The sequence below is a fragment of the Phalacrocorax carbo genome, chromosome 4 (genome assembly GCF_963921805.1).
Source record: "Phalacrocorax carbo chromosome 4, bPhaCar2.1, whole genome shotgun sequence".
Taxonomy (NCBI): Eukaryota; Metazoa; Chordata; class Aves; order Suliformes; family Phalacrocoracidae; genus Phalacrocorax; species Phalacrocorax carbo.
In genome coordinates, this window is record NC_087516.1 from 10,882,497 (window position 1) to 10,910,240 (window position 27,744).

Consider the following 27,744-nt stretch of genomic DNA (forward strand, 5'->3'; position numbering starts at 1 on the left):
TTGGTAATCTTTGTATAAAACGACAGCACACAGAAAAACAGCTTGTGGCATCCAAGCGTGTTTTTGATTTTTAGCAGTCTCAGATTTGTCCTGAGATGGTGCAGAGTCTGTAGGGACATACAATGCATTTTCAAATTTTTGGAGGGAACATACAATGCGTTTTCACTTCCTGAGGATTATTCTGCACGTAACTGAGATTTCCCTGGGCTGTCCTGTGAGGTGATAGTCTGGTCTTCCTTCAGCTGCCCCTTCCTCTCCTCTTCCAAGACTTATGATGGAATAATTGCTATTAGAAATCAGCTAGATAAAATAATGCGTGCGTGTGTATATGTGCAAATATATTTATGTACACACACATATATAAAAAGATATAAAATCATGTGCATACATATATATATATGTGTGTGTATAAATAAAATAGGCAGCAACACCAGTGTTGGCTCTCTGACAATAATTAACACAGTCATATGAAAACAAAAACGTTATTCACAGTATTTACTTACTGTTTTACTGTGGTTTCACACAGAATTGAGCATCTGGGAATGAGAGAGAGTTAATTTTTGACAATTTCTGAGTGCACTGCAATCATATAATGTTAATAATTTTAAACGAAGCTGATTTACTTTCCCATATTGTAGCATGTCAAAAGTAGTGGGAAGCATCTAAATTATCTTAAAAGTGAGAGTCATTCCAGAAAGTTTGACTGATAACTCACACCACCTGTAATACTTTAAATGCTTAGACAGGAACTTGCATGTGATGCCTGCCTGAAGGAGTTCTCGTTTGTAAGATGAAAACAACATAGGGAGGCAGAGTAGAATGGAGCACAGTAATGTTTCTAAAACATTTACAGTAATGAGTCGTATAAAATACTCCCAAAATATTCCCAATAGTTATGGCGACCAGTGTTCAGGATTCCCTTTCACCTTTACAGCAGGAGAAACCTGATAATATATATTTCTGTCTAAGTAAACACTAGTAAAGATATATCTGATCCTGCTTTTGGGACCATGAATTTTATTACTGAGTGAAGTGTCTGGTTCTGACATTCCAGGGGATATTTTCTGTTGCTTCAAAAACTTTTTAGACCTTTCTTTCAACTTTCATCTCTGGTTAAATGACTCCTTAACCCTGCAAGGCACTGCAGAAAAAGCATGTTAATTTTTTTTGTCTGGGGGTCTGCCATGACCCAGCGTCACAGTTTTTACCCAGAGGCTGGTGGAAGTCTGGACGTCAGTTGTCGTTATCTGATAGCCGCGTACAATACCCAGAGAGGCACTGTGTGGATCAGAGGTCAGGAATGGAGCTGCAGATTGGTTGATGAAAGGATTTGGTTATTGTGGAAACAGGTTAAAGTAGGGATCAACAAGAGTTACTGTAGCTGAGTTTTCACTGGGTGTCGTGGTATTCGGCAGATTTCAGGAGGCTGAGAAGATCAGAGAGTTTGTCAGGAATATTTCATGTAACGTCCATCAGCTCTTGTCAGACTTGCCCCTTTTTTTCAGAAAGGCGGGATGATATTTTGGAAAAATGTTTACTATCGTGATTTTGCTAGACTGGTTTTCACAGCCCAGAGAAATGGATGAGGGTCTGTCTTATCCCATTTATTAGGGATATCCCAAGTCATCACTTCCCAGATGTGTTTTGAGTTGTCCAGCCACTCCAGTTTGTGTGTTCAGTGGTCCTACCAGATCAGCACTTCACTGAAGTTCTCCATAATGTATTCACAAAAAGTGATAAAACACCCCATAAGAGGCCTCAAGGAATGATTAAGTTTAATCTTCAATTAGTTCCCGCTGAGGCTTGATGAGAAATAATTTGAAAAGGTATGCATGAGCTTTACTATAATCTGCCTGTCCAGTTGTCATGAAGCATAGTGTGCAGAGAGGAAAGATGTTGCAAATGAAGAAAATCACAGCATTAGGAATGACTATTTTAGACTGCTGCCCGTGATGCATTTTTGGTCTGCTTGAGTGGCTTCAGCCACCGGGATATTGCTACGGGGCATTAAAGACAGTATGGGGGAAGAGTCAGTGCAAACAGTATGTTCAAGCATGCAAGCCATCACTGTTGGGCTAAAGTTGCAGTATATTAGCAGAGAAGAATATTTTCATTTATATGGCTAGTGAGATGCTGACAAGAAGCAGTCATACTTGTTCTGCCCTTGGCGGGGAAGGTTTGTGGATCAGGCTGTTGAGCTCTTTTTAAATCTCCGGTTAAATAGGAGCTAAAGCCAGTCCAAGTAGTTTTTACAAGACCCTTTTACAGTAAGGTGAGGTGGGGGAGAAGAGAACTGACTTCCCACGTCCTTTGGAGTTGGCCGATTGCCTCTAGGAAATGGTTGCACAAGAGTGCCCACCTTGGGAAACGCACCATTGCTTTCTGTTTGCATAGCAAATGAAAAACACTGGCCACTTTTATTAAAGAGAACGAGATACTGTGTTGTGAACTGGCTTGGTTTTTTGTAAATTGTTTAGTCTTGTTTCTCTGCAATCAGATGGTGGTTTCTTGTTGCTTTGTTTAGAAAGTCTCTGGTCCTACGTTCATTAAAGCTGTTTTATATAACCAAAAAATTCCAACCTTCTAAGCAATTGAAGATTTGCTTAGAACACGGGGACCCAAAAGTGCTCTTTCTGGCTATGCAGAAATCTGTCAATTAAATGTTTAGGGATGAAACAAAGTAAGTATTCCCTAGTGCTATTCACATCTGCCACGGACTCCCTTGAGACAGCTTGTCTGCAACTTGCATCTTCACGCTGGATGTCTCCTGCATCTGTTTGGTTTTAGGTTCCATACATTTTAGGTCTGCACTCCCCCCCCTCAAACATCTGGGTTAAGTTTTTTATTTATGCTGGGTATGCCCAGACCCCTGTGGAGTTTGGTGGGAAATAGGTAGGATCTGCACTACTGAAAATCTGGTCTGTAGCTCTTCAGTTTTGTTACTATTCAGAATGATCTTTGCTCACCTACTGGAGGCAGCTTTGCTTCCAAAAAAAGAGTCACTTGAGTGCTTGCTAATCTTCTACAGGTGAACTGAGTCCAGTTAACCCATAATTTAAATGAATCCTGTTGACTGTATGCGCATGATCTACTCAGCAGAGAAATGGGTGGTGGCACTCCTTTTATTAGTATTAGTATTAGCTTTGCTTGCCTCCGAGTCTGCGTCAAGGGAAGTTTGGATGGGACATCTCATTCACTGAGAGGGTGGTTGATCACTGGAACAGGGTCCCTGGGGAAGTGGTAATGGCAGCAAGCCTATCCGAGCTCAAGGAGCATCTGGGCAACACTCTTAGTCATATAGCTTAGTTTTAGTTAGTCCTGCAAGGAGCAGGGAGCTGGACCTGATGATCTTTATGGGTCCCTTCCAACTTGACACATTCTATGATCCTATGAGTACCCACATTACAGTGGGTATTCACAGGCAAGAAAATCATGCTGCTTTTTCCTGCAGAGACCTACACTTTTTCAGGGTGCGTCCTCTGTTTTATAACACTGAATGCCATGTTGAATGAAGAGCACTGGGGAGGATTTTAAAAACACTGGTGGTATTGGCCAGCTGGTGTAGGACTTGGAAAAGTTTGCATCCAGGAGTTGTCTCTGGGTGTGCATTAGTTCAGAACAACTTATGAAAAGGGGGAAGATGGACTTCCTCAGGCTGGCCAGAACATTCCTGTATGTGATGGCTAGATGTTGCTTTGATCTGTAGGCTGATGGGTTTGCTGGCAGCATTTCACTGAGGTCGGGAGAGGAAGCAAATACACACCCTTTGGTTTAGTGATAGCTGAAACAATGGAAGCTATAGCCCAGATTGGAGGAGCATGCTCAGACTGGAATATAAACCAAACTCTGGTGGCTGGAGAGTGATTGGACCAGAGCTGTGTCTGATAAACAGCAGAGAGTCACAGTGAGGAGAAAAAACAGCTGGAAAAAGCCAGGAGTCAATGAGGAACATAGAAGCGATTGCAGTACAGGTTTACAGTGTAGGCACCCAGAGGAGACGTGACTTCCCTGGGCAGGAGGCCAGGTGGAGGGGGATGCTTGGATGGGGGAGGGGAAGATGTCCCCTCCTGGCTGTCCCTGGGATGTCCAGGGAATAAGACTGTGCCCAAATACTGGCAAGTCACTTTGGCTTAAAAGGGGCAATGTTATATGCATATCACAATGAAGCTTCCTACGCTGAGATGGGTTATCCTCCTGCCTGTCGCAAGATGTGAGAACTAACATTTAAGTTCCTAATACTGTGTCTTGGAGCTGCAACTCAGTATCCTGGTGGCTTGCTACTTGCGTAGATCATCTGTGCAAAGGCAAAAGTCATCCTTTCACAGAATCACAGACTGGGTTGGAAGGGACCTCTGGAGATCATCTTGTCCAACCCCCCTGCTTGAGCAGGCACACCCAGAGCAGGGGGCACAGGAACGTGTCCAGGCGGGGTTTGAATGTCTCCAGGGAAGGGACCGACAGCCTCCCTGGGCAGCCTGTGCCACTGCTCTGGCACCCGCACAGGAAAGAAGTTTTTTCTCATATTTAAGTGGAACTTGCTGTGTTCCATCTTGAGCCCGTTGACCCTTGTCCTGTCATTTGGCACTATTGAAAAGAGTCCAGTCCCATCCTTTGACACCCACCCTTTAGATATTTATAAGCATTTGGGGTCCAAAACTGGACACAGTACTCCAGACGTGGCCTCACTAGGGCAGAGTAGAGGGGGAGGATAACCTCCCTCGATCTGCTGGCCACACTCCTTTCAGGGGGAAGCATTTGGAAACACAGACCGTGTAGGACTTCACAGGCCATATGGCTACACAGTCTCTGTGGGACAACATGGAAACATGTGCTTCTACTGGAAACCCCATTTGTTTTCAGTGGGGATAGCAGTTTTTTCATGTAGCTTTCTGATGGGGTACTAAATGCCCTTGAAACACTTTGAGCACAGCATTGGGAATAAAGTCAGAAGCAACCGCAACCTGATGTGTGATGCTTCCAGTTCAGTCCCTTGAAAGCCGTGTGCATTTCCCATGCAAGGACGGGGAGATGCTGTGGGATGGCTGGCACTGCTGGCAGCCTGTCCCAGAAGTGGCAGCTACCGCTTGTATGGTCTCAGCTTCTGCTAGCCACCACTTAAGCAGATAAGTTTTTTGGTTATTGCAGCAGTGCTACTGAATTTGGTTTTACTTATCTTTTTGGCAGCTCTCAGATCAGTCTTTTATGAATATCATCTGAACTTAATAGGTTGAAACACTTTTCTTGAATTTTCATTCCTGAGGCTGCCTTGCAATAATACCCCAAACACCATTTACATTTTAGTATTCAAATCTTTTATGAACTGATATGAAAATCTCCTGTGCCCTAAATATTTTATCTGAAATATGTATTTTTTTAAATCTTGTAAATTTTACTCTGTGGGGCTGGAGACCTGAGCTAACCCTTGTGAGGGGAAAGGCCTGCAGTTGGGGGTAGTCCGGGGTCTCCAAGCAGAAGCATAGAAGAAGAGTTGGAGAAGCTCCTACCTTTTTCGACTTGGCAGCCATCTTTGATCTTTAATGCTTTTTATTTTCAAAACCTGTGTCTGATTAAACTGCAGAACAGCAGGACCTAATCCCACAGCTGTCCCCCACTGAGACGAGCAGGTGGGAGGCATTCCTCCAGCCACCTTTGGGTAATTGCTGGGCTCACCTGAAGCACGGCTGCAGGAGGAGGAGGGCACGGCACGGCAAGGGACCGGAGCCTCCCCACGTCCATCGCAGGCCTTGGCAGTGAGTCAGGGAGAGGCAGTGTGGGGGTGCGAACAGATGCTAGGTGGATGCAGCAGGCTGCCAAGCTAGTAGCAAGCTCTGAGCGGCGAGGCTGGGCTTCTGGCAGGGAATTGCTGGAGACTTGCACTGCAGTTCCTGTGAGGTTGCTGGAAAAGGGCCCAAACCGCTCTCCCTTCTGGAAGAAGAGCAAGCTAGAACCCATTTATTCAACACAGCTCTAATGCTTGCTACCACAATGGTGCATAAACTTGCTTAGCTGGAGTCCTGCACCAGTGCCAAGCTCCATGTGCTTGGCTTGCTCTCATCTGTTTGAAGCCGGGGGATGGCTTCTCACTAATGGATCAATGAATCGATAACATCCTTCAAGCATTTATTTAAATATCACTACCTTTTACGCTGCTGTTAGCAAAGGCTGACACCAGCAGCATTAATTCCCAGCAGCATTAATTCTTGCTGGGGCAGAAACGATGCTGCGTGCGGCTGCAGCACCACCATGGTCAAACCAGCTGCCGTCATCTGGTTTTTCGTGACATGGCATCTTTCTCCTGCCCTGCTGAGTCATGGGAATGTTGCTCAGGCACAGGGCAGACTTCTGTGCAACAGGGATTATTTTTCTTCTTTTGTGATACATCTGAAATCCAAACTGGATTAAATCATGGTCTACGTATAAAGTGAACTGTTTAGAACAGGTTCTTAGAGGAATTTATTTCTGAAAGAAAAATATTTGCATAATATTTTAGGAGCAGTTTTTAATGAACGAGATACTTTCCAGCATGTAGATTGCTAAAATGCACTAAAACCCAAATATGGGCAGGACTAACCCCTGTTAGTCCAGAAAAGGACTGATACTACATACTGCAGGATTGTTCTATATGCTAAGGACCTGCAAATGATTTCTTAAGAGTAAGCAAATCTCAGAAATGCTCTGTTTACTATAAATTGAACAGGGAATATGACACATGTAGAGCTGATGTCTTTGCTCTCTATACTATATAACTAAATTTTTAAGAAAATTGCCTCTCTCCCCCTGTATGCCTGAAAATATAGGAACATTGTGTGGCTGAAAGTCCATCTAGTCTGACATCCTGCCTCCATATACTGTAAGTGCCAGATGTTTTGGGAGTGGTTATTTGTAACTTCTGGACATAAGGGATTCCCCCTCCCCAATAAACTAGGGTCTGTAGCATGAGTGTTTGTGTTTCTGCTAAACTTAAAAAAACCACAAAGTTATTACAAAAAATTCTTAGTACTGTCATTTTTAATCCGGTTAACTACCGGCATACCAGTCTATACCTGGTTTCTCCAAGCAGTGAATTCCTTGGGTTCCCTGCAGTCCATGAGCTCCTTCTTCTAAAGCCCCACATAATTCCAGGTCTCCTCCTTGTCTGTGCTAATGCTTCCTGGTCTGACCATGAAGACTGCTGAAGCCCCACTTCCCATCTTGTCTGCGTTCACCTCGCTGTCTCTCGCCATTCTCTCCAATTGAATGTCTGTGCAAAGCTAGCTTCCATGGTTACTACTAAAATAGGCAAAGGAGATATTTTTGGTCAGAATATGCCAGTTCAGCAAGATCAAAATGCTTTTGGGAAATGTTCTGATTACAGTGAAATTCAAGCAGGATGTGGTCTAGCGAAATGAAATCAAAAACCTCTCCAGCTTCTTCCAGCTCACCTGCATCTTCTGAGGCCACCGTCCTCCCGGGCTGCCCAGTGCCCTGCTGCGCCATCAGGGAAACCTGCCACACAGATAGCCCTGCAGCAGAGCACTGGTGTGGAAAAATTAGTTTTTCTTGTTCTTTTTGTTGCAAGTGTTGACATATAAAAATCTTCTCTACCCCCTGTCAGCCAGGATGTCTTCCCCTCAGCCAGCTTCCTCCAGAGCACCCACTTCTGTTGTCAGACTTCTTTGCAGGTATTATTTATTTTAGATGTACATAAAAGCTATTCAACCATGCGATGGCCTTTGCTCAGTAATGTATTATTGTCACTTTTCCCTCCTGGTCTATCCTGTTTGTTTCCCTTGTGGCATGTCCCAGTTAGGTTGTAGATCTTGTGATGAAAGGGACTGTTTTATGTACTGTGAGACACCTGCTATACTTCCTCAGCCTGAATAACTTTTTCTTTTTGTCCTCTAATAGGACTTCCTGCAATTAGATAGCTTTTTGCTTCCCTTACAAATGGTGTTCTACTCTTTCTCATTAAACCTCCCTCACAGGTATTAGGACAGCATGAGCTGTGGTTCGTGTGCAGTTTTACAGCACTGATCTGATGGCTCTGTGTTGACTGGTTTTCTAAAGCTACTGAGCCTTTACAGACACACAAGACTCCATCACCCAAGGAGACCTTATCAGAATTCCCAAGTCCAGCTCTGCTGTCTGCAAGGGCCTTCCCTACATTAGGGTGAACTCCTGGTTTCCAGCACTCTCCTGAGCACAAGCTGCCCATGGACCTGTTGGATCAACGGAGGTGAAAAGAAGGCAGCTTCTCCTCCGTGATCACCCGTCCCTGCCTGTGTCCTCTGACCAAGCTTTTCAGAAGCAGTGGAAGAGCATTTCTTCTCTCATTATATTTATCCGTCTTTGTAAATTGCAGTGTGCAGCGATCAGAGACATTAAAACATTATTTTTAATAAGACTTTAGAAAGTGGGCATTTTAGCCCAGTGGATGGCAAGATGTGGGGCAGGAAACAGCCTCCCAATATGTGCAGACAGCTTTTTTTGAACTTCAGATATAGTATCCCACTGCAATGCAAAGCCCAAATGCTTTGTCATTAAACACACACGTACGTACTTTTGCATCCTTCTAAACAGAGTTATCAAGGTGTGCCTGCACTGAAATAACCAGAGGATGAACACGTGCTCTGCAGCCACTATCCAATTTCAAGATTTGTTATTGCCCACATATGTCACGCCCCTGATGGGCCAGAGTGGAGGGCTGCAAGGAGCAGTGACAAGCCTGTGCTTTGGACAACCTTGCTTTCAACAGCTTGCCCTAAACACAAAAGGGTGCAAGCAGCTTTGTTTTTTGAGCTCTATGTAATCAAGACATTACAGGATGCTCTACTGAAATATCCCTGTGTTTTAGAGCATTGGACCTGTTTCTTTGAGGGGTGATGCATGCTTCTGATGGCCCTCCAACGGGGACCTCCTCCTCCTAGTGTCTCTGCTCAGAGTCGCTGCCTGACGTGGTGTTTGTTGGCAGTGGTCCTAAAACTGGGACCAGACCAATTGGTCTGAAGACTTACGAACCAAAACTAATGTACTTCCATTTCTGAAATCCAAATGGGCAGCAACCTGTGTGTCAGCACCTCTCTATAGGCAGCTGCTCATTTGGGTTTTCTGAAACAGATATACATTTAGGAGAAGTTGCAGAAATTTCTTGTGTCCTGGTGGAATAAATTCTGATTTGCCAAGGAGGTGCTGCCTGACTTCTACCACAATCCCCATCAGCAGGATCAGGCATGCTCTTCTGTAATCAGAGTTTAATGGCTTACAGTTTCTGAGTTGAGCTCTGGTGATTGACTGACTAGAGCCGTTATCTCCTTGCAAATGCAAGGGAAAACCCCTTTCCCTAAAACTTGGTTAAAGGAAGTTTTATTTGGCATGTGTTAGCCCACACTTGCAAAGCTGAAGGCTGTATACGCAGTCAGTTAGCACAGGTCATTTGAAGTATAGTCAACAACTATGTTAGGATTAATGGAATTGACTGAATTCTGTGATAGAAACACCTATAGGTGAACTTAGATCCACACCTGCAAATTAGAAACCCTTCTACCCCGGTTGGGGTTTGTTATCTTTAGTGCTCACCATGAAAGGTGGAACAGCTGTAAGAGCTATTATTCAAGCTGATGTATAATCATTGCAAAAAAAAAACAGGTAGGGTACTTAGATGATATAAAGAACAGATTTGTGAGAGGATCATTAAATTCATGTTCCTCTGAGCTCTTAGGAGCAGGCGTGCATTGAAAGGAAGGGTGTGAGTGAGATCCTCAAGCCCACTGATGTTGATGTTCATAGGAATATCTTGTAGGTTGTCATTGCAGTGCCCGTCAGAGGAGGGACTGGGGTGAGCAGGAGAGTGGAGAACAGCTTTCCCCTACAAAGGGAAGTAATCTACAAAGGTGTCCTCAGAAGCGCCATTATGTATTTCAGTGGTTTCCAAGAGAAGTAACATTCTTACTGAGGAGAACAGTAATGGCTTCAGTTGTTTGGGAGGCACTTGGTGCCAGGCTGGCCCTCAGTCTGGAGGAGGCTGATGCTGGGGGACTCTGCTGTCAGCAGAGACATCAGAGCACAGCGTGAGGGATGTCAGTGCCAGGTGCATCAGTGCCTTGGGTCTGGCAGAGGCGCAGCTCATCATGCCAGCAGTTATTCTGGGTTTGGTGACCAGCCAGTCTTGAGATAAATGACAATTTTTGCCTAGCCTCTAGCTTGAGAGGGGCAAGAAGCAGCCGAGTGCTAATGGAGCATCTCCTCCGAAAGCCCCAGTCCTGGGGAGGGACAGCTGTCCTGCCATCACAGGGCTGCTCTTCACCCAAAGGTTTGCTGGTCCTGTCTTAGCTGAGCTGTTCCTCCTGACTCAGGGGCCAGGACAAGGGGTTGGTGACTCCCAGGGACTGCGCAGCTCTGCAGAACATCAGCAGAGAGAGGTACAGCATGGAGAGGTGATTTTTTCCTCCCCTAGCTCTGGTGAGGACTGCAGGGATTGTTTGGGGGTAAAAAAGTTCTCCTTGCTTTCAGCTCCATGTAGGAAAACAGTCACTTTATCAACCATTTGGCACATGTGCTTCAGCGAGGCAGAGGAGGCATGCGGAGCCTCTGTAATTAACACCAACGACTTTCTCAGAGGAGGGGATAAAACCTGAGCCCTGGAAACTTAGATTCCCTTCTGGTGTGGAGGGGAGGGAAATAAGGGAGGTATTATTAGAAAGCATTTCTTTTATTTAACAGATGTTAAATAGCACTATACCACTATATCAATCTGTCAATTACACTAATAGGAAACAGTGTACAGAAAAGTTGAGCAATGCAAATCGTACAGGGAAATAACCGCTCCCCTTCTGTAGGATCCCTGGTTTGGGGCTGGGCACGGCCCCAGCCAACAGCACGGAGAGCAAGGAGCAGCCACACATATGCTGGGCACATGTGGATGAAAAGGGGAAGGAATAGCTGTGGACTGTCAGAGAAAGAACTTGTTGCAGCTGGACAGGTTCTCTCCCACCCTGTCCTGGTTGTTGTGCTCAAGAGGACTAAAAAAACCCTTTAAAGCAGAGACCATCTTTGGTGTTTTTTTACAGTATGTATATATATCATGCTATAGCTTTCAGTGGTGTTAATCAGCATTTTCAGAACCTAGGTGGATTAAAGTCTTGGAGGGGAGAAAGAAACCTCTAATAGATGACGAAAGAATGAAAAGCAAGTTTGGCTTTGCAGTAGCGTGCACTGGTCCCAGGTCAGAGCCAGTGCTGTAAAAAGAGACACCGGTGGTGTTTTCCTCTTGGGCACAGTGTTGCTTCCTTAAAATTGTCCTGGTGATCCCCAGCCCCTGCAGCCAGCCAAGTTTGGTACGGCTTTATTAACATAGCTGCATGGAGCCCAAGGTTAAGTGATGGGAATTTCAAAACAAAACAAAACAATAAATTAATAAAATGAACATGTCACCAGCTGATCCTCTTCTGACCACCATCTGTCCCCGGATCATGTGATGTCTCCCAGCTGGCCACCCAAGAGACAAACCATGCAAGACCATCATCACAACATATGCTGCTATTTACACATTTTTAAAGGTAATAGTTGCTAGGCTGTCATATTAGTAGTTAAAAGTAGTTATTTGGAGGCTAAGGGCTTCTTTCTTTCTTCTTTTTTTTTTTTTGAGGAAGCCAGTGACTCAGCAGGTATGTTGGTGACAGAGACACGCTCAGGTTGGAGCCATGGAAGTTCCTATGTACAGTTTGCGTGATCCCCCCCACCCCCCTTATTCTATGGTATGCCGTTGTGCCTTTTGTAATAAACAATAGAATAAATAAAATAGAAAAAAAGCAACGATACTACAAATTTTACTAGTGCACCTTTTAGGAACATTATGTGCTCTCTTTGCCATCCCCAGGATGCAAATCAAGCTGTGCATTTTTAAACTATTGTTAAGATCAAGGATGTGGTTATGAGAAGACTTACAATTTATAGGATACTTAAGCATTAAGGATTGAGGCACAGAACATTTCCTGGGGATTAACGACTGACTGGGTGAGCCTCAGGCCGTTAACCCCTGCCTGCCATTAATCTTCAGGAAATGCCCTGCAGTGAGGTCGTTATTGCTGTTATATGCTGAAACAGAAAATAATAATAATAAAGGTCCGTGGTTTGTTTATTTATATTTTACATAACACGGTTGTATTGGGACTGTAGGAAATTAACATCTTTCTCTTTAGCTGCTCGTACTGCTTGAATTAATGCAGTTCCTGCAGCTTGCTGTTTTGTGAAAGATTATTGTCAGATTGCACGAGTGTAAGTGGGGGCAGAATTTGGCCCACTGCTTGTGATGCACAGTACGTAATACGATTAATAAGCAGTGCTCCTCTGGTATAACTGCTGGCAGAATTTAGCCCTATATAGAAGCCAGCTCAAAATGCTTGTTTTACAGCAAAGCAATTTATTCACAGTTCTAAGCATCTCGCAGCCTTTTTTTAACTCATTGAATAATCCCTTTAGGTTCCCCATAAAGCAGGTGAAATGCTTCTGCTGCAGTCCTAAGGCAGAACACAGGCTGCATAAATAGCATCTAAATTACAAGGAATACAAAATACACATACAGTAATACATACCTACAAAGGCAAATTCATACTGGCAGGACTGCAGTGTGTGCTTATCAGCAGCAAAACATCTCAGGGAAAAAAAGTGGCTTTATATTGAAATTGTATATGCATCTCTATATTTAAACACTTAAATACTATTTTGTGCATGTTCTTAAACCCAGATGCGGGCTCCTTTTTAATGAGCCTGCCTGCTTAAACATTTATTAGGTTAGAGATGTATAGTTTTCCTAAAGCTGGCTGAAGCTTTTTGCAGAATATCTTTGCAAAAAAAGGCTTTTTTTTTTTTTGTGTACATGGCCTCAGTCCTTGCAACCTCCTAGAGAGTCTGTCAAGGCGCAACTTAAAAGCTCGTTCAGGCGACCATGACCCCCTGCTAGCAGATTGTCTGCCTAGAAGGTAAGGGAAAGCTAAAAAAGAAGTAGAAACTTAAAAGTAGCTTCTCAAAGGCTGCATAGATCTTTTTTTTGTTAAACCTAAAGTGTTTAAAAGCTTTAATATTGATGGCCTGTCAACTTTGTCCTGATTCTTTGGCTTTCAGTTAAAAGGTTTTTGTTGTTGTAGCTTATGCAGTTGCTCTGTTGCTATGGAAACGTGACATCAAAATGACGTTTCTCTGTTTAAAAGCTTTTAACTAAATTCCTGCCTGTCAGATGTAGGCCCCATTTTGTGCACTCAAGCTTCAAGCTGTTGCAAAAAGGTTTCATATGTTCTGTTGTCATTCAAATTCTTTATCCACATATGCATGTCTTGCACTACAAAAAACCTAAACTAAAAACTCAATCTATATTAAGTGTCCTCTTTTAAAACCCTTTTAGGTCAGTCAGCAATGGCTGCAGCAGAAATTCCCAGTTACATTGTCTCTTCTCAGACTGAGAAACACAGAAGGGCCAGAAACTGGACTGATGCAGAAATGAGAGGTTTAATGCTGGTTTGGGAAGAATTTTTTGATGAGCTGAAACAAACTAAAAGGAATGCCAAAGTTTATGAGAAAATGGCTAACAAACTCTTTGAAATGACTGGAGAAATTCGCCACGGAGAGGAAATAAAGATAAAAATTACAAATATGACATTCCAGTACAGGTAAGCTTCAGTTAATTCTTTTTATTTTAAGAGATTTTAGCAGAGACAACGCAGTGATTTTTGCCTTTCAGAAAGAAGTCTCCTAGAGGAAATCTGTCGATAAAAGATTAAAGATTGTTCATATCGCTTTTAAAATTCTCTCTTGCCAGTGCTGTTACGTCATTGTTAATTTTTTCCCCCATTTCATGTCAAACTCTGGGACAACTTTGTTTCTTTATAATTAGCTAGCATTGTTATGATGCAGAGGGATGGAAACGTATTTAGTGGGAAAAGAGATTTATTTTTTTTTTTCTCTCTTTGCTGAGGGGACTGATTGTGTTAGCTTGGCAGCAGTTCCTTGCAGTGAAACTCCTGCAGTTTGAAGTGGCCAGTGAGAATCGGTATTGCAAGGCAAAGTTTAAAAAAAAAAATACAGAATAATGTTTGGGGGGGCTGAGGCTCCTAGATTTTGTTCTTGTGAGTTGAAGGGTTACACTTCACGGGGCCAAAAATAATTGAATGTCTTATTACTGAGTGTCACACATTGCTATAATTATAAGCAGCAGCAGCGAAAGAACTATTATATCTGCAGAGAGAGAATCAATGTGCACCGTCAATACTGCTCCAAAGGAGTCGGGGGGAGGGCGGAGGTGTCTACAAGGGGATGATAAAGAACAGGCAGCGTCAGTCAGGAGGGGAAGTTGGCTTTAGAAAATGTGAGGCATTTGTGTATTTGTTGTTTGCAGGGGGAAAAATAATGAGAACTTAACAGAAATATTTGCATAATTTCCCCCCCCCCTCTTTTTTTTTAAATTCTTATCTCTGTGAGGCACAAACTGCCTCATACTGGAAATCCTGAGTGGTGATTTTAGCTATGTGCTTGTAATGCAAGAAAATCAAATATGTGACTCTCTTATTTAATCTCTCCTCAAAGCTCATATTAATAATAAAAAAGGTTATTACAGCAGGCAACCATGTTAAAACTGCTCGCTTTTCTGTAAGGCGCCTTTACTGTATTTAATGCAGGTACTACTCATCAAATAGAAAACTAGGCAAAATCCTGTAAACCCCTTAACTTTGAATGTCCTTCTACCTTTGTACGATCCACAAGCATAATCTTTAACATCATATCTCGTAATATTAAACTTGATGTTTTGTAGCAAATGATAATGTCTCCAAAACATTGTACTAACCCTGCTGTAATCCTTACAATTTTCTTCATCCATACTGTAAATGATAGAGCTGGAAGTAAGATACATTTTTTCCTAGCTTCACCCAGCAATTCACACTCGGATGCAGATTTAGAAGTCGGGAGTTGTTGGCTACCAGGCCTTTGCTTAGTCTGCTAAATCTGCAGCCCTCCCTGCTGAGAAATACATCTCGTGGCACCGAGATTTTACAGGTGTCTAGCAACACTGCATGATATTTAAGTGCCGTAATTGCCAAGTGGAATAGGTTATTTCTGTCAGCCTTTGTTCTAAATTTTCAGTGTTGTCATCAATCAGACTGTCTCAGTTTTTCTAATTAATGTTTTTACTTTAAAGTTGCATTGGGGGAAGGGAAGAAATAAAATAACTCGTGTATATGCACTGGGGTGAGGGGTGGGTGGGAAATGCAGCACCTTTTTTTCTAAAAAAATTTCTTCCTTATTTTCCCGTGAACTTCTAAGATTGCTTCTGATGCACACTGTCATGCTGCTTTTCTAATTTGCAGTGCATTGCAGCTCCCTGCTTATTGATTAAGATGCTAATTTAGGAGAGTTAGAAAGCTGCCTTGCACTGTCACGGTGCTGCTTCATTTTGTACTCTTGAATATGAAATGCATCTTTCTTATTGTTTGTTCTTTTCCAAAGCATGCCCGTGTGCTTTTGCTTTCAAGGCGAGGTGATAGAGAGAACAGGGTAAACAAAAGCCACGACTTACAATTTCTAGTTTTCTGGGTACTTTTTGTTGGTGTGTGAGGATGGGAAATGCTGTGATGAAACTCCAAATGATGTGAGTTGCCACCGACTGCTGGCTTTGCTGTGAGGCAGCTGAGTTTTCATCCACGTTTTGGTGCCTGGAGGACACTTTAGGAAGATGCTTGACCTCGGTGTATTTCTGCACATCATTGCTGCACTGTGGCATAAACTGAAAAAGAAGATCCTGAGAGTGGGAAAATGCTCTCTCTGAGATAATATTTTGCAATGATTACGTAGGGGTATTAAGCATGACATGGGAGAACGTAGCACCAGCAGCAGGAATGAGGGGGCTGTTCTGAGCACCCAAGTGGTTGTTTCTTCACACTACTTCAGGACCCTTTACTTTTTTATGCAACTGTTTCTAGTGTTGCAAAGATGCTATGGTCTGTAGCCTTACTTTGATAGTCAGAAATTAACTGGATTGGAAGATTTAATCAGATAATTGTATTATTTAGCGATGCGCCACAATTTCATAAAGGAAAATAAAATTTCTGTCCTACAAATTGCTATACATATGTATATGCATATATACATGTATTTTTTCTATAAAAGAAAAAGCAGTACTTGAATATTTCTACTAGTCCTTTTAACAAAGTTCAGTGTTAAAAGTGGCATGTCTTATCTTGGGACAACTCTTGAAAGAGCTATTAAAGATCTGATGCATTAAAGGATCTAAAACAGAAAGCGGTGAACACATTTATAATGGTGCTTTCCAATCTGAGGATGCCATAGCATTTTAAGACGTAGTTCTGTAAATACTGTTTTGCTTATTTTGCTCAGTGAAAGCCATTATCTGTTGTGCAGAAGGAGTCAAAGTTAGCCAAACGTATACATAGGTAGGGGAGGGGTATTTCTTAGCCAGTAATTATTGCAGTTGCTGCAGCGACTACAACTGCGTGCACGCTTAGGGTGACACGGAGCTCAGTACAGGCTAACAGCCCAAGTATTCACCCTGCTTATGGGTACGTTTGGAGCCTATGTGGAATTTTTTGCTGCCAGATAAAGTTAGTTCAGGTGTAATTCAGTGCACATGAGCATCTGTCACAAAAGCAATTTTAGGGTGATTGTATCCCATTCCTCCACATCTGAGGTAAAAACATTATTGAAATGTTAAAGTGCCATTATATAAATCTATTTTATGTCATTATTTCCTCCTTGAATTCTTCTGTTTATTTCTGTCTGCCCTGTATTTCAAGGAGGTGACAAGAGAATTAGAAGATGTTTAGAAAACACAATTAGGGTGAGATGTGGAAAGCTTCCTTTATTAAGAGAAATGGAAAAGTTTGTGACTCGCTTGGAAAGAAGGCAAAGAAATATAAAGGAGTTATAAAGGTGCATAAAATATACAGTACTGTTTTTCAGAATATAAAGCAGATATTTCTTTTGCCGTAATACAAGAAGTTATTTATTGGAATTGCAAGGCAAGAAACGTAAGACTGGTTAAAGTCATATAAATTTGTATTACACTGCATAATAAGCATGTGGAACTCATTACCACTGAAAATCATTGACACCAAGAGACCAGTAGGTTGTTTTATTATTGTTATTTTTACTAAAGATTAGATTTATTAAATAAAAATCCAGACATTGTTTGTCTTCAAATTAGATAGAGTTACAAAAGACAACAGATTTCAGGATATTACTAGCTGTTGATAGAAAAGCAAACAAGTGTCTTTATGGGTGAATGGCCCCCCCCCCGACAATAATTCTGGAAGTATTTAGCACTGACCTTTGTCAGAAGTGAGGCAGCGGGACCATGGGCTGATCTGGGAGCCATTCCTGTATTCCTCTGCATTACCATAGTCCAAGTACATTTGGAGGAAACTATTCAGGCAAAAATATACCATGACCTTAGGTAATTCTTACTGGAGTCTCACTATGTTAAAGGACCATTTAATCCACTGTGGAAATCGCCTGGGAAGTTCTGCATGGCACCATAGGTGGAAGGAAAATTTTTTGCAGGTGCATTTGAGTAAAATTCTGCTTTTAAGAATTGCAGTAGAACCTGAAATGTCTGCTGTGGATAGATCAGCCAGCAGGCTTTTAATATGCAGTTTTAGAGACAACTGTGCGGTGAGCTCCTTGAACCTCCTTATTTATCTGCCTTGGAAGGAGGAAGGGCTGAGTCAAACCTGCTGGAATTAAAGTTAAGCTTTCTGATGTGTTGATCATCAGAAGTTTTGCTGAGATTAGCATGCCGGCTCTTGCAGTTTAGCATCACTTGGACTATGTGCTGAATTCTTTCTACTATGTAGGCTACTTCGGGCATTCAGCCCATGTAAATCTATAACCAGTCCTTCTAAAAGAAAGCACTGTCCTGCCGATGCTAATATGCTGATCTTGATGTGTAACAGTGCACTGTACCTGTTGCTATATTTCCACTGACATAATATGCATGGGCTTATAAAAAGGAAGCGGGGTTTGTAAAGCTTGCACAGTGGTCCACAATTTTGACTGATTCCTTCTGATGTTTAAAAATAAGAACTCTGTGAATGCAAATTTATTATTTTCAAAAACACCACCCTCCCCAAAGCCTAGGAAACAGGATGCAGCTGTTGCTTTTTGATTTGAATTGCAGTCAATTAATGTTAATGATTGGTAAATTTGAATTTGTCTCATGATTTGAATAAAATATTAGTCTAATTTTTTATTTTCGTGTGTACATGATAGCAATTAAACATTGTTGCTTAGGTAATCCGTTGCTATACTCCATGACATTAAGCAACTGGAATATTTGACCTCTGCTGCAGCAAATGATAAAATGTAAGTGTAGCCAAATTACTGCAGAAAGTAAAGTTTGAATATTTTACCAGCTTTCTTTTTAATTTCAATAATTTATCGCAGATGCACAACTTAGTACTGGACTTTCATACACCTTTCTTTTCCTCACCATTCATTGGTTCATGAACAGTTGCTATTTATTATTTATTTTGAAAGCTTTTCTCAGAAACCCCAGGAGACGGATCTTTTATCCATTCCTTAAGGCAAGTAGTAATATAAAATACTGTAATAATAATAAAAAAGCAATAGTGTTTTGAACAAAAAGTAAAAAAAAGCAAGTTATATATTGCTTGCTTTTTACTGACTAAATAATGATTAAAAAAATTCTCTAGAACATAATACTGTAATAATTTTATTTTAGAAGGTGGATTAATAGGCACACAGAATGATGTCTGAAGAAAGGTCAACGGCAGCACAAATTACTCAACTGGTGTCTCAGTCCATTCAGTGGAGCGTTTTGGCAGTAGGATCTCAAAGCCCATTAATTTATTCACTTCTCTGCAATAAGACAAGAAACCACCTTTCAGATTAACTGACTTGACAGTGTTTTTCATACTTCAGATATTTGTCCACTGGAACTTCGAATTTGATCTTGAGTTTTTGGAGAGAGTTCTCAGTTGCCTCTGCTCTCAGCTGGATTTTAATAGAGCCTCATGAAACAACAACAGATCTAGATAAACTCAGCACGAATTTATTTTGCAAGATCTGCTGACTTTCTCATTTACCCCTGTTTCTTACCTATTTTTTCTTCCTGGCTTGTTCGCTCAGGCAGGGATTTGCCCAAGTTCAAAGTGTTGAATGTTTGGCTCATCTTCCTCCCTCATTCTTGGCCTATGGCATCCCAGCCTTGCTATTGTCCTGTTTCTTTTCATTTTTTCATTAAAGCAAACAAACCAACCAAAAGCGCAGAGAAACAAAACAAACCAACCCCCCTAACTTTACATTTTGGATGCAACTAAGACCTGCTGTGGTGAGTTACAGCAATGACTGACTTAGAGCAGTAAATTCATCTCTGCTTTAGACTTCAGTTCTGCCAGGGTTGTGCTTACCTTGATGCAGGCAAAAACTCTCGGCTGTCTCACTAGGTTTTCTGGACTTCTGGCAGTTGGAGAAAAACAAATATTTAAAAATTAGTGAATCCTGAAACTTGATGTTAATATTACCAAATTAGCTACTTGTTTTTACCAGAAAGCTAAACCATCACCACTCTTCCAGTGACTGTTCTCCCTGTTTGCCTCCACCTGCAGCGTTCCTACTTCTTTTCCAAACGACTGACACTCCCTTCCCCCTTATCTTCTCATCTCTCCATCTATTTCATCTTTTTTTCTTTATGTATGAGCCAGACTCCATACAGGTAGATGATTGCTGCTGGTGCTGCTTTTAAGCTAACGAATTTCTCTTGCCTGCCTCCTGGTAGTGATCACTTTTTTTAGCCAAGAGCTATGGTAAGTAGTCAGAATTGGAAGATTTAGTATCCATTCAGTGCCTTCAGAGAGAGAGAAATGCCTGGTTTTATATAGCTGCAACCCTAGAGCTGTGTAGGCAGATAGTAAACTACAGGTCTTCCTTCAAAATCATGACAGTTTTGTCAAAAATGGGGTCCGGATACAGAGCTGAGCTCAAATGTAAAAACCAAGGTAGTGACCTACTCAGGCAAAACACCTACTCCTGAAAAATTTGCTAAGGAGTAAAAGACTAAGCATGGAAGACGTGGGCCTGCTGGTGAATGGGGTGGGTGATTTAGTGACAGCAGATGCAAGGATTAAGTCTGAGGATACTTGGTGCCTTCTTTACCTTAGTCTTCACTTCCCAGGTCTCTCAGGCTGGTGTGCCTGGAGCAGGCTTAGAGGAAACATCAGTAGTGGAAAAGGATTGAGTCAAGGATCATCTCTGAAAGTCTGAATAGTGAGGGAGGTCCCTGCTGACTGAAGAAAGGCCGCTCTTGGACCCATCTTAGAAAGGGCAAGAAGAGGAATTAAAAGCTTCCCTTCGATCCCTAGGAAGATCACAGAGCAAGCCATCTTGGAAGCAACTTCCAGTCACATGAAGGAGAAGGTAGTGACTGGAAATAGCTAGAATGGATTTACTAAGACTGACCTGCTTGCTTTCTGTGATTAGATGACTAGATCTGCTGATGGGTGAAGACCAATGGATGTTTTCTAGCTTGGCAGTAGAAAGTCATTTGACATGGTCTCTAAGAACATCCTTTTATCCAAGTTGGGATGTTATATTCCAAATAGATGGACTGCCAGCTGGGTGAAAAACTGGCTGGATCACTGGGCTCAGAGAGTAGTGGTTAATGGCTTGTACTCTACCTAGAGGCTCATTACAAGTGGAGGATTGCAGTGTTTTGTACTGGGACAGGCCCTGTTTAATATCAACAACCCAAAGGAGGAGACGGTGGAGTGCAGGATTGCTATTTTGCAGATGATGCCAAACTGGGGGGCTGCAGCCTGCACGTGCGAGGGCTGCCACGCAGAGTGACCTAGACAGGCTGCAGGAATGGGCTGACAGGGTCCCCATGAAATTCAACAAGGACAAAATTTTTTACTATGAAGGTGGTGAAACACAGGCACAGGCTGCCCAGAGAGGTGGTAGATGCTCCATCCCTGGAAACATTCAAGGTCAGGTTGGACAGGGCTCTGAGCAACCTCATCAGGTTGAAGGTGTCCCTGCTTGCTGCAGGGGGGTTGGACTAGATGACCTCTAAAGGTCCCTTCCAACACAAACCATTCTATGATTCTATGACAAATGCAAAGTCCTGCAGATGGTCAAATCCCCTGCACTCATACAGACTGGGGATGGACTGGCTGGGCATTAGCTCTGTTGGTGAGGACTTGGGGGTCCTGGCTAATGCTAGGCTAAGCACAGGTCTGCCCCCAGAGCAGAGTCAGCAGAACACCAGCTCTCAGCTTTTCCTGTCCTTTTTGGCACAATGTTTTGTAACCCTCAAGGCTCAAACCGTGTATGGTGAAGTCTTAATGCAGCTGCTGGACTTCCCAGTGGCATGGCTGGGACGTGCTCACGCATGGCTTTTTGCTGTCTCACCTGAGGGGATGACCAACTGTGGAGAATGCATTGCTATGAGCAGATGGTTAATATATTAAACCCCATTGCTTGAATATATTGGGGGTTTCAACATGGGCAAACAAATGTGGAATGTAGACTTGGCTAGTAGCTTACACTGGTTTAATTGATATGTTTTCCATGCAAATAGCCTAAACAATTGAACTAAAAATAATCAATATCAAGTGATGGTTGTTGTCACCCCTGTATTTAGCTATTTTGTATCTGTGCTTGATGGATATGCATGTATTTGTAGGTTGAGCTAGATATTCTGACTATGAAATTGCAGCAGCAGGTTGTGAAACATGTATGAAATTAAAATTTTGAATGCATAGAGGGCATAAAAATATGGATGGTTGTGGAGGCTTCGCTGTGCAGGACTATGATACGCATTTCTAAATAGCTGGAAAAGCTCATCAGACCTTGCAAGGATGAAAAAAAAGTAGAATCCTTAAATGGCTTTAAAATCTAAGCAAATCTTTCTGCCTTCTTTCCTCACTGGTGGATTTCCCCTTACCCTAGGCTGAGAGCTGTTTAAAAGGAAGAACTTCAAGTTCCCACTTTTAAGTTTGGCACCATTTTTATCGTGTTTACATGTTATTAAATTCTATCCTTCGCAGGACCGGTGTGGGCAGGATGGATTTTGAGGAGGAAAAACCTGAAAAGCTTCAAGAAAAGGGGATGGGCCAGGTGTCCAGGAATAGTTTTTATCCTTTTTTCTGCAAATGGAAGCCTCTTGCTAGCTGAGAGAATCAGATTTGTTTCCGCTTTTTGTTCATTTGAATGAAATCTGGTTTATGAAAATGGAGCATTTGTCAGTGGTCTTGCCTTTCCTGTTGTGTTCCCTTGCTGCGTTTTGATTTAGAGTTTAGAGTAACAAGATCCCAACTGGGAAAGGCAAATGGAAAGGAAAAGTTTGGGACCCTAGCTGGGCACTGGAGTTTCTGAGGTGTATAATTCATCTATACACCTCAGTTTTATATTTTTCAGTAAAAGCAAATAAAATGACAGTAGGTACTGAATGGGATAACAGTGAACTTTTTGTTAGGACTGAATAATAAGTCTTGTGATAAGATGCATGTGAAAGACAAAGTCATGGTTGATAGTCCTTACAATGTAATGCTTTTGTGCATGCTGTTTATAATGCATTATTAACTTTTTTTTTTTTTTTAAATAATGGCATTCTATACTTCTTCCTACACTGATCTTTGTTCTGTAACAAATGAACAGATGTCTACATCTCATGGTTGTTACTAGGATGTTTATGTGGGCAATTGAGAGGTTTTAGGCAATATTAGGAAGAGGATATGAATGATAGCTATAGCCACTTGTATTCATCATGGAAAATAAATATTCTTCCTTCAAAGCATGGGAGGACAGGGCTGGCTGTAGTCTGGTAAAGGCTGCGGTGTGTTGCCTACTCTAGTTGTCAGATTGGCTAGTCTGGCACTCTGTAAGGGGAAGAAAATGTATTCTACAACCATCATAGTACTGTTTCCATTAGAAGTTGCAATGTTCTTTATTTGTATTGAATTTCATTTGGGGTTTACATGCAACTTTTAATCACAAGTCAAAACTAGGAAAAGAAACTGAATGGCTTCATTGGAGATTAAAAGAAAAAAGTGTCTAATTTTATTCTCATTAAAAGCATTCAGTTCGACTCCTAAATGTGGCCAGAACAAATGCTTTGAGATAGAAGATCTGTATGAGAAGTATTTTTACAGGAAAACAAGCTTTAACGTTGTATGCCTTTTCTTACAGGAAATTAAAATGCATGACTGACAGTGAAACTGTTGCACCTGACTGGCCTTACTACAAAACCATTGATAGGATCTTATCCAAAGTGACAGACCACAGTGATGTGAAAATGCATGAAAATCAGCAACCAGGTCCTTCTACGTCTCAGACGGAGGCTTCGCAGTCTCCATCAGCTAAGTCTACACCTCTGTATTTGCCATATAACCAGTTTACATATGAAGGAAGGGAAGAGTGCTTTGAAGATGAACATTCAGAGAGCTCATCAAGCTTACTTTCTTACAAGCTGAGGTAGCATCTGTTTCTCCCCCTTTCTTGTATTTCACAGAATGAACCAGTTCTGCTACGTAAAGGGGACACCCTAGCACAATTTTCTGTAACAGCTGTTGCATCTTGTCTGTAAATCACAAATGAGATCTGTTCCCCAGCCTCAGCCACTTTGCTGAATTAGGGCATTTTCTTTATTCCTTTTATGAGAGACTGGAAGAGAGTGGGAGGACTGGGAAAAAAGTAGTAGGATGTTGCCAAAACTCAGCATGCATGTCACTGCTCACATGAGGTAGAGTGTTTGTAATAGGAGTATAGGCATGTTCAAGAGAGTCCTGCCGTGCAACCAGAGATATAACATACTGCTTAGATGATTCTTGGCTTGCTCTAGTTTTGCTTTTGGTACGAGTGTTAAATTTCTCTGGCTTCAGCTATTATTAAAATGGTGAAAAGATGCAAACTAAGTATTTCTATGGACACTGAAATGCTACTCATGCAGTTTGAAAGTACATTGCAACATTTTAAATACAATTCAGAATGTCACTTTTTCAAAGTAGATGCTAGTTTGAGAATGCAAACATGTGTTTCCTTTTTTGATAAGATTGGAGTTCTCTGGAAAGCAGCATTTTAACAAAAGGCAGGGTTGTACACTTGATACGAATTTTAGACTTTACTGGCCTCATTTTTCATCCAGAGTGGTGTGAAATAACAGTTGATTACAGTTTTCTGGCAGGAAAAAGATTTGATTCTAGAGATCCTTATCATGAGTCTGTGAGGCTTTAACTATAACAGTAAAATTATCTGTCAGTCATGCAACTGAGAAGGTGTTGAGCTGGAAGCAGAACCAAGCTAACAAGTCTGGATTATTGTTTCTCGGGCTGCTCTTGGATGGATAAAACTAGGGTAAATTCACTCAATAATTCAAGAAAATAGCCCTTGAATAGCTGATTGTTTTTAAAAAACTTTTTTTTTTTTGCAGTTAAATATAGATTATGGTGTATAATTCTGGAACCGTAGCAACATTTTTGTTCACAAGCAGCAAGTTTTTTCATCATAGTTCATTGTAGGTAGTTGATAAATCTGGTACACAGTCTCTGCAGACTCCAAGGTCACGTTTCTGATGCAGTAACTTTTTTCCCAATTCATAATTTGATTTCCAACAATATTATTTAGTATCTAATTAGAAGGTCACTTTTCCACAAACATGAGTCTGGTTTATTCACTAGACTACTTGATAGTCAGCCTTTGTAAAAATGCCAGATGTTAAGTTTCTTCAGCTTAGGGGCAACTCCAGGACAGCACAGATTTTGTACTCTGGGTGACTGGTAGGGGAGGACAGAGGTCTTCACACCAGGTTTCATTACAGAGTGTAGACAAGTCGTCACAGAAGTCAAGCTAATCAACCACAACTGTGTATCTGTCGTGCTCACCGTTCACATGTGGACTCCCACTCTCATGTAGACAGTTTCATTCACAGCTAAAGTGGACTTAAGCCACTCTATTCTATCTGAATTATTTCCATAGTGATATGTTCTGGAAAATTTAGGCTACAATGCATTTTAGCCAGCTTCATGTTCAGTGGTTTTTTTTAACTTTATCCAAGGTAATTACCTAACCAGTTTTAGTTAAAAATATTTTAACTTTACTTGGCCAATTTAGAAACTGCAGATCATTTAAATCTAGCCTTCAATGGCACAGGCTGTCTTTCAACTGGCTGCAAGTCTGTATGGCAGGTAAGGATGCTTTGTCCTTGCAGTAGATCAAGTTGCAGTGCTGCTGTTGCCTGCTAAGCATGGCTGTGCATCAGGGTTTGGGAGCTGGAGGGGACGGCAGGTCAGCTGTCAGTGTGGTAGCACCTCCATAATACACAACTTCCTAACTTACGAATGTAGCCACATTCTCATAGTCTCTACCATAAAAAAAAAAATTTGTGCAATATAATATTGTGCATATCATTTAACAGCAAGATATGTACATTTTCACAAGTTAAAATTTGCTATGTTTAAAAAAAGAAACAGTTAAGTGGTAGATACCATCTAAGAGATTAGTATAATGTTTCAGGTGAGCATTGTGAGTGGATTGAAAATTAGAAGGCACTTGTGATATTAATGAGGCATGTATCGGGAAGGAGGAAAAGTGGTATTACAATAGACATAGGGGGATTTGAAAAGTTCGTACAGCTTTGACCTCTTTAGTTTAGCCTGATGAATGAGAGAAGAGTAGGAAACCCTTTTTCAGCCAGAAGGAAATACAGTGCTTGCTAATGATATCAGATGGGTTAAAATCCCTTAGAGCTGCCATGGTAAGACAAGGAAGATAATTCTTTTGGAGTTACTAATGGAAAATTATGAACTGAGAAGCCATTTTCAGCTTAAGCAATTAGTGTGTCATCTTATATTTGAAAAACACTTCAAAATAGCCAGCAAGAGAGAAAGGAATTAGCGTACAAAATCTGGGTCCATCTTGGCTTTTTTGTAAATGCCCTTGCCTCTAAATGGTACACAGTTGATCTAACAGATTCAAAAAAAGGAACTAAAGACAATACTGGGATTTGAAATTAAAAGAATAGTTCAGGTCCTCAATTTCCCTCTCAATTTTTGTACTTCACAGCTATGCAAAACAATTACTTTGAAACATGTTTTGAAAGATATATACACACCTACCTATATGTAAAATATAGATGCATTTTAGAGCTGTATATTTTACAACTGTATATTCTTTATTTTTCTATGAAGCAAGCTATACACAGTCAAGTAGGCAAAGTAAGCTTATGCTGTTGGATTTTTTTCTTCCGTAATAAAAGTCATGATGTTATGGCAACAACGGAGAGTCAAAAACCCCTCTATCAGTAACTTTTTTAAGACCACTTTTAAACTTCTGAAAACTTTACTATTATTCCCTTAAACCCTCAATCAGCTTTTGAGTGACAGCTTTGTATTTTCCACAGTATCCTTGAACATAGCAGGAGGCTACTCGGCTATATAAACTGCAACTTTAAATTACAGAACTTAATTTTAGCTTTCATGATAGAGAAAAATGTCAAGATTTATGCTTCAGTCAATACATATACAGTCTCAGGCTAAAAATACTTTAAACCGTTTTTTTTTTCTTTCATTTTATTTGAAATTCCTTGAGTTTGGGACCTTCTTACAAAAACAAATATTGCTAGTTAGAGATATACAATTAACATGCGATGAAATGAATTTTTATTTTCGTTGCAATTTGCAGAGGAGAAAAACAGTTGGCATCCCAATTTCCCTTTAATTGGATGCCTGCTATTTGTTTAGTATTGTTCTAACACTGCTCTTGGGCTGCAACAAAGCTTGTATTATACTGCAATGACCATAAAACATCTGATAATAACAGAATTATTCTAGTATGGTGGAGTCACCATCCACCTCTAAAAAAACGTGTAGATGTGGCACTTCGGGACATGGTTTAGGAGGCAAGGTGGTGTTGGGTTGATGGTTGGACTTGATGATCTTAGAGGTCTTTTCCAACCTTAATGACTTTATGATTCTATGGTCAGATAATATAATGCAATGTGGTGGAGTCTTGTACTGCAGCTTAAACTTTTAAAATCAAAATTCCTAACACCCCTATACATGGCTTTTTATCTAATTGAAAACAGTGGGTTTTTTCACCCTGTGGATTAATTTATAGTCTTTGTCATTACTTTAACAATGAAAATAGACTGTGAATGTGGTTCAGACTTCATCTGTTCTGCCATTTCTATTGTAGTAAAAATGGGGATGAAAGAGGTACTTTAATAGACCATAAAATCCCCACCACGTTATCTGGTCTGGCTTCCTGTTAAATCCCATCCATGTATTTAAATTCAGTTATTCTGGTGTGGAGCCCAGAACTGTTACGGAGGGAGTTCTGTGACATGCTTCCCCTCAACAGAGGACTACTGCACTCAGGAGCCCCATGTCTCTGTTGTCCTCCACTTCTTTGTTCCTATGATTCGTTTGACTTTTGGAAATTTTTTACTAGATATCTAGTCTAGATCTGATACATTCAGAAGACGGAGAATTCAGTCTTCCCTACAGGGATCTGTTCCAGTGATTAATCCCCTGCTTAAACCTGTGTCTTTTTTCTGATGTGAATATAGTGAACTAAACTTCCAGATGTTAGTTCTGTTTATCTTTCTTTTCACTATACTGGAGACTCTTCCAGTATTTATCACTTTTGCCTCAGGGCAGTTGAGGCAAACTATACCACCTTCGATCATACTGTCTTTGGTATTCTTTGGTTTTAAAATGTAGATTAAATAATTTGGTACAGAAGGTTTAC

At 41.2% G+C, this 27,744-nt stretch overlaps 1 protein-coding gene across 2 annotated transcripts in view; it reads left to right on the forward strand.

The window, feature by feature from the left end:
* MSANTD1 (Myb/SANT DNA binding domain containing 1) overlaps nt 1–27,744 on the forward strand; it is a 44,074-nt gene that overhangs the window by 10,242 nt on the left and 6,088 nt on the right. Inside the window, exons 1-3 of one of the 2 annotated variants that reach the window (XM_064450805.1) lie at nt 13,219–13,257; nt 13,376–13,640; nt 23,188–23,472. In XM_064450805.1, the coding sequence (XP_064306875.1) occupies nt 13,387–13,640; nt 23,188–23,472 (539 nt within the window). In that variant the 5' untranslated portion in view covers nt 13,219–13,257; nt 13,376–13,386. Of the gene's footprint in view, nt 1–13,218; nt 13,258–13,375; nt 13,641–23,187; nt 23,473–27,744 lie in introns of those variants that run through there. The other variant, XM_064450804.1, reaches the window with a different exon arrangement.